Genomic DNA, 7,325 nt, shown 5'->3' on the forward strand with positions numbered 1-7,325 from the left:
CCCAGCCTTCAAGACCAGAGTATTTCTCCTTTTTCGATCCTCCTAGTGGTAGAAACCATGACACTGAGCAAACGTTTTAGTTCATCTGAAACAGGAGGACCCGTCTGACGGCCCGGGAGACACAGAAAAGTCTTGTGTAAAATACAGATCTTCCTCCATCTGCCAAGCCTTCTGGATAGGCTGCCCTCCGTCACCCTTAAAGACATAATGTGGAGGCGTGGCGCACCCGGCTTCTCCCTGCCCTGGTAAATGTGTCACGAACTTCTCTCTGCAATTCAGTGCTTCCTCCAGCCATTCTTGGCTTCCGACAGAGGGAGTGGGTCACCTCTCCTGATGTGCCCAAAGGGCCTCGCTCAGGCCCTCCCAGCCTGCCCGCCTCCTCTTGCAGGTGAAGAGTGCCCCAAATGTTTTCCTCCTGGACGGTCTGTGTTTAGCTGCTGCTAGTGGGGGAGGTGGCCGAGTGACCCTTACCTGGGCCAGCGCCAGCCTTCCTGGGTAAGACTGCTCCTCAGAGGTGGCTCTGCCCTGAGACCCGGGTTCCTGGGGCCTCTTCACGCGCCAGACAGCCCTGATGCCATCTGTTGTGGACTTCATCTCTGTGGGCCTGGGGACACTTGTGGCACTGGCCCAGATCACTGCCAGGTGGTTCTTCTGTTTCCCATTGAGCCAGGGCAGGGGCCTGGAGGGGAGTTCGGATGAAAAACGACCTCTTGACCCCTGACGGTGCCTCTTGATAGAGTGGTGGGGACCGGCCATCTGTGAGCTGCCCCTCAAAGGACACTGGGGAGGCTTGTGACACCTCTACTCCCGCCTTCCTGGATCTCCTGCTGAGGACTCATCCCCATGGTAAAATTAAATACCAGCCTTCAGCCCTGCCCATCAGCACTGAAGCCTGAAACCTCTTCAGGTGATTCAGGAACTGATTAACCAAGTGGGGATTTGCTCACTGTCTTCGCTGTGGCTTCTCTGCCTTGAGCTTCTTATTCTTCCCTCTACTAACCACCCAAAGGGGGTCAGAAGAGAGCAAAGCAAAAGCAGACTGGTCTCCATCTATCTTATCTGTGCTCGGTGCTGGTCACAGGCTGGGTGGTGAAAGACCGTATGGCCAGAGCAGGGCTTCACGTGGCTCTGTGGCTCTCCTGGGTCCTCATGTCCACACAGCACGTGTGACCACAGACTGGGATCATTAGGCGGTGGGGTTCTGTCATAGTCATCCTTCTGTTTCTCTTCCACAGGACAAGATCCAGAAGCTTTATGAGCGGAAGATAAAGGAGGGAATGGATATGAACTACATTATCCAAAGGAAGAAGGAATTTCGGAATCCCAGGTGAGTTTCCCACGAGCCTGCAGAGTCAGTTGGGTGGTTGATATTGGACGGGGGATGGGGGTGCCACCATGGAGGTGGCAGGGAGAGGCCCAGCTCAGATCACACCTGAGCCCAAAAGCGCCATCACCCACTCAGCATTCCCCTCGCCGAGGCTTACCGTTTACCGTGGAAGAGCCAGATCGAACACGCAAAGCAGAGTGGAAGCCGAGAGGCCTGGGCTGGGCGGGGGCGCCTGGCTGGGTTCTCGCTCCCACGCTGCTCCTAGAGCATGTGGCCTCTCAAGGCCTCCGTGTCCGCTGCTGCTCGATGAGGGGATTGGACCAGATGATCACCCCAGGTCCTCCCACCTCTAGAAAGTGGTTGATTCTGTGCGCAGGCGAGAGGTTTGAGAAACAGAACTGTGTCTGGGTCTTACTCCGTCCAGTGCTCAAGCAAGTGACACACCCAGCAAAGAGCCTCGTGTGCGGATAGCCGAGACCTGCCCTGGCCCCTGTGGGCCTAAGTGGGGTGGCCCCGACCAAACCACACACACTGAAGGTCAGATGTCTGGTTAAGAACAGAAACTGCAGCCCTCACCTCGACACCAGATTCTTCCTGGCCACTGGCCCCAGTCCATCTCTCTGGGAGGCTGGAGGGCCAGAAGTGACTTTTAATGTCAAGCCAGTGGACATTTCCCCTTCCATCCAGAAGCCTGCTTAGAACAGTTCGGCCGGATTTAAAGGCTTCACCTGAGCCCAGGCACCAAATGGTTCTGATCTCTTGAAATCTGGTGCCACACAGGGCCCCGGGTCTCAGGCCTGCTCAGCGCCTTGTGGTTTTCCTCTTTCAGCATCTATGAGAAACTCATCCAGTTCTGTGCGATTGATGAGCTCGGCACCAACTACCCGAAGGTATGTCCCACCCGCAGAGGCTGAGGGTGAGAGAGGGTACCCAGGGCCCTGTGCTCATCCCGCTGGATCCAGCCTGGCACCACTGAAAGGTCCACACTGCAGCACTGCCAGCTGAGGAGCGCAGTCCCCGTCTCTCTTCTTTGAGTCCCGGGGCCTCTGATTGGCTAGGGCCTGAGCATGGACTCGCTGTGCCCTGTAGAACAGCCTGTGCACAAATGCATCTTTGCCCTCATAATCCTAAGGAGGACTGGCTAGAGACCAGGGATAACAGCTGAGCCCCTGTGCCCTTGAAGGCAGGAGACTCCAGGCCAGGAAGATCCATGGAAAGACCAGGGAAGGCACTTTAACCTTTGCTGCAGCTTTAACCTTTTCTTTTTCAGGATATGTTTGACCCCCATGGCTGGTCTGAAGACTCCTACTATGAGGCATTAGGTGCGTAGCTGTCCGTCTGCCTGCTCACCCATCCGTCTGTATATCCATCCAGTCATCAGGCAGCACAGATTTCAGGGTCTCCTCCATGTCCGGCCATGTCTGAGGAGCTGGGTATACAGCCTTGAAAGGTCCAGACCCCATCCCTGACTTATGAGGCTTACAGTACAGCACAGAAGACAGGATTAAAGGAGTGATCCAGTGATGACAGGTGTGGGGATGGTGGGCGTGCAGGCAGGGCCACCTAATTGGGCCAGGGGTGGGGCGGCCTCACTGAGGAAACCAGGTCTGAGGTGAGGTTTGAAGGTGCAGAGACTGGCCGAGCAGGTGTAGACGGTGTCCCAGGCAGGGGCCAGTGGGAGTGCAGCAATCTCGGAAGGGGCGCATCTGGGAGAACTGGGAGGAATTTCAAAGGGCCCATTTCCTCGGATGCCTGGTCCCAAACCAGCAGCCTGTGAGCCAGATCTGGCCTGTAGGTGTGTTTTGTTTGGCCCATATGAGTTTTGTCTTGCTTTAATTTGAATTAGTTGACAACGTTTTATCTAAAAATCTAGGGACTTCCCTGGTGGTCCAGTGGTTAAGACTCCGAGCTTCCAATGCAGGGGGCGTGGGTTCAATCCCTGGTCAGGAAACTCAGGTCCCATGGGCTGCGTGGTGCAGCAAATAAATACATACATACGTACATTAAAAAAAACATTAAGGGACTTCCCTGGTGGCGCGGTGGTTAAGCATCCACCTGCCAATGCAGGGGACATGGGTTCGAGCCCTGGTCCGGGAAGATCCCACATGCCGCGGAGCAACTAAGCCCGTGCGCCACAACTACCGAGCCTGCACTCTAGAGCCCGCGAGCCACAACTACTGAGCCCACGTGCCACAACTCCTGAAGCCCGCATGCCTAGAGCCCATGCTCCGCAACAAGAGAAGCCACCGCAATGAGAAGCCCGCGCACCACAACAGAGTAGCCCCTGCTCGCTGCAACTAGAGAAAGCCCGTGCGCAGCAACAAAGAACCAACGCAGCCAAAAATACATTAAAAATAAATAAATTTATTTTTAAAAATACATGCATAAAAAATGCATACATTAAAAAATAAAAATCCAAGGTTCTGGCTGCTCTTGGTCGCTGAGAAGGTAGTCACGCTAGGCCAGCACTCCCAGCCAGCCGAAGCTGGGAACGGCTGACCCCTCCGGACGGCCGTGCACAGCCCCAGCCTCGGGGCCTTTAAGGCTGAGGCCCCTGCTTCCTGCTGGCCGAGCGCTGGCGCTTGACTGTGCCCATCACAAAGGGATGCTTCAGACAAGAGCCCCAGGGAAGCAGCAGGTGCTAGTCCTTCGGCCTGAAGTACCTCCTCGTGTGGGAGTTGTTTCGGCTGCTTGTGTAACTGCCCGTCTTGTCTTCATAGCCAAAGCCCAGAAGATTGAAATGGACAAATTGGAAAAGGCCAAAAAGGAGCGAACCAAAGTAAGTGGTGGCCGGCAGTCCTGATGAAGAGAGCAGCTGTTTGGAGCGCACGGGTCCTGCTGGCTAAGCCCTGGGACGTCCAGGCTGCTCTCCCCACAACCACTGGTTCATCGCCTGACGATGCGCTGAGCAGCCTTAGGTGTGCCCTGTGCTGGATTTGAAGGCTCCCTAAGTCAGCTTGAAGACGCTTTCCAGTTGCTTCCGTTTGGTTTCTTGGCATCTTCTGTTAGTTGCATTACACACACACACACGCACACACACGCACACACACGTTACAGCCATAGACCCCTGGGGGCTTTCTCCCTTTGTCGTCATAGGTTAGGTGTTCTTGGCCTGAACGAAGGCAGAGATTTCCTTCCCAGGGCGCTCTGCTGTGCCTTTCTTGGCTTCCAGAGCTGACCTCTGCAGCCTGCCTTAGTGCTTCCCTGTAGGTCCCATGTCTCATGGCCTGGCAACCCCTCCTTTTAGGATCCTGAGTACGCTGCTTCCCAAGCAGCACCGCCTCCCACGGAGTGTGAGGGCGGGGGCCTGGGCCTGAGGTGGGGCGGCGGGCAGGGGTGCCCGAGCGCAGAGACACAGTGGTGCTGGGAGGGGCCCGATGTCTGTTGGGGAAGCTCTCTTCAGGGGATTAAACCCCGTTCGAGTGCCTCCCCTGCACCTCTCCTACCCTTGGACAGTCAGAGCAGAGCTGACTCTCAGTGCCTCCTGTGTGGTGCCAATCTCCTGTCCCCTGGGAGCAGACAGGTGGCAGAATGATGTGGACACACAGCTTTACACGAGTTTTAACGCTTGTCTCTCTCTCGCCCTCCAGATAGAGTTTGTGACGGGCACCAAGAAAGGGACCACGACCAACGCCGCAGCCGCCACCACCGCCACGGCCAGCACAGCTGTTGCAGGTAGACGGCGGCTCCGCTTCCCGGCTGCTCCACAGACGGAGCGAGGGCTTCCCTCCCTTGTTTTGGGGAACAGGGCCTGGCCTCGCTGTGGTTTGTGCTGAGCCGCTTTGGAGCCTGGGGTGGGGTCCCCGTTCACTGGCTGCCCCTTGGCTTTCTGAGGCTAGGGGCCCTGCAGTGTCTGCCTCCTGGGCTCTGACTGCCGGCCTACTGGGAAGGGCCATTGCTTTGTGGTTGGAGTTGATCTGGCTTCTCTCTTGCCTTACCCCAGACGCCCAGAAGAGAAAGAGCAAGTGGGACTCGGCCATCCCGGTGACGACGATAGCCCAGCCCACCATCCTCACCACTACGGCCACCCTGCCCGCTGTCGTCACAGTGACCACCAGTGCCAGTGGCTCCAAGACCACCGTTATCTCTGCCGTGGGCACCATCGTGAAGAAGGCCAAGCAGTGACCTGAGGGACCAGCTCGGGGTGGCTCGGACATTCTCCTTTCCCTCAAGGGGAGGAGCCACTCTGGGGCTTGACGAGACTGTGCAGCCCGGTGACCTATGCCCACTGGGAGGCGCCACTTTGTATATTTCAGGACTGGGACCTGCTCCCCGGGTGCCACCCCGAGAGGAGACTCCATGCAGCCTTCCAGCTGGAAGAGACGTTGCTGCAGCAGAGTGGGGCACTGTGGACAGTGTCCTCCATGCTGTGGGGTCTGCCCCCTGTTAAAAGCACCGTATCCTTACGTCTCAGCATCTCGGATGCGCTGGCCTCTTCTACAGTCTGTTTTCAGGCGAACGTGAAAGCTCAAGCGTCCTCCCCACCTTCTTGGCCGGGATTGTCAGCGTTGACGGGGATGAGCAAAGCCCGCGGCGCTGCTCAGAGGAGGTGGCCCAGGAAGTCACTGAGGTCATTCCCAGTGAACGCCTCTTGGCGTGGGCGGGCAGGGTCCCGAGAGCGGGGAGGCCCTGGTTCCCACTGTCTGCTACCCTGACCCTGCAACTCAGCCAGTCCTCAGGCAGGAGCCCAGGCCTTTACTCCCTTGGGCGCAGTTGAGCCCTCCTCAGATCACTTCTTGGACACACCCCAGCTTTTGAAGTCAAGCCAGTGACCAGGAGGGCTGGGGTTGACCCCCAGCCCATGCAGGGAGGGGGCGAGGTGTGAGCAGGCCCAGTGTGGGGAGATGAGTCACCTCCTGGCACGGCTGGGCAGCCGCTCATTGTTTACGTGAAACCCGGCTCCTGGGAGGCTCCCGCCACCCCACCCTTCCTGTGCCGGTTATCTCTGCCCCACAGCAGCACCCGGGCAGCGCCAGTGGCCGCCGGGCTCCTTCTGGGGCCAAAACAGATTTCCCAGCCGCTGCCAGGCCTGGAGGCCGAGGCCAGAGAGAACAGGTCTGCCTTTCCTGCGCTTTGGCAGCTCCCTCCTCCAGCGGGAGGGCTTCGCGTTCAGAGAAGGAAGCGGGGCTGTGAAGCGCAGGGTTGCTTCCCTGGGGCGGGCGGGGGGGTTAGAAAGGCGGTCCCGAAGTTGTGCCCGATACTGTTGCATGACCAGAGGGGTGTGACAACCCTGCCCTGTGGTCCCCAAAATAGAGATCGAGTCACACTCGCCCCCTCCCCACAAACACACACTCGGCGCCAGAAGAGGTTGGTTCTCCCCCTCTCCTCCTTTGTGAAGACTTCGCAACCCTGAAGAGAGGGGCTGCTGTGCCCCGGGTCAGAAGGGGCTTCCTGCCCTGCAGCCTCCTCCGACAGGGGCCCCTCATTCCACAAGGGCCCCGTGGAGCTTGTGTGGGCGGCAGCGTGGGACCGTGGAGACAGCAGGAGCGGGGTCAGCACCTCTGCTCTGGATCCCAGTTTAAAACGAGTTTGAGTCGTCTTGGGCCCTTACTTCTGTAAGCCTTCTTTGTCAGATCACGGTAATAAAGCTTCTTAAGGTGGTTGTGGAGAATCAATGACATGATTTATGCAAAAGTTGTATTAACTATAAAGTACTCCACACGTGTCTGTTGTTGGCCAACCCAGTTCCTCTTGTTTTAGACCAAGGAGGGAAGCAAACTCGAGAGGTGATAAAACTGGCCAGGGTCCTGGCCTTTGACTGTGCTCTGGGCACCCCCATCCTGGCCGTCAAGCTGTCCGGTGGGATCAGTAATGACTGTTTCCCCCGCGGGGCCCAGCCGCTGGGGCCCTGGGGAATGAACGCAGTCTGGGGTTGGGCAGCCCAGAGTTGGCAGTTGTTGCACTTACAAGCCTTGTGAGTGGGGTGAAGGTGTTTGTAAAACAGGATTGGTGCCTGCCCACCTTAGTTCCCCTGAGGGCGCCACAGGGGCGGGTTATC

The 7,325-nt window shown here is 57.7% G+C and overlaps 1 protein-coding gene across 2 annotated transcripts in view; it reads left to right on the plus strand.

Annotated features, from left to right (window-relative positions):
- The window catches only part of SAP30BP (SAP30 binding protein), a 34,019-nt gene extending 27,564 nt beyond the window's left edge, over positions 1 to 6,455 (plus strand). For both annotated transcript variants that reach the window (XM_030837675.2, XM_060290824.1), the window contains 6 exons: positions 1,236 to 1,327; positions 2,157 to 2,217; positions 2,598 to 2,649; positions 4,048 to 4,106; positions 4,918 to 5,002; positions 5,271 to 6,455. In XM_030837675.2, coding sequence (XP_030693535.1) covers positions 1,236 to 1,327; positions 2,157 to 2,217; positions 2,598 to 2,649; positions 4,048 to 4,106; positions 4,918 to 5,002; positions 5,271 to 5,452 — 531 coding nt within the window. In that variant the 3' untranslated portion in view covers positions 5,453 to 6,455. The remainder of the gene's footprint in view (positions 1 to 1,235; positions 1,328 to 2,156; positions 2,218 to 2,597; positions 2,650 to 4,047; positions 4,107 to 4,917; positions 5,003 to 5,270) is intronic.
- The last annotated feature ends 870 nt before the right edge of the window (positions 6,456 to 7,325 follow it).

This window comes from Globicephala melas, chromosome 20 (genome assembly GCF_963455315.2).
Source record: "Globicephala melas chromosome 20, mGloMel1.2, whole genome shotgun sequence".
NCBI classification, from domain to species: Eukaryota; Metazoa; Chordata; class Mammalia; order Artiodactyla; family Delphinidae; genus Globicephala; species Globicephala melas.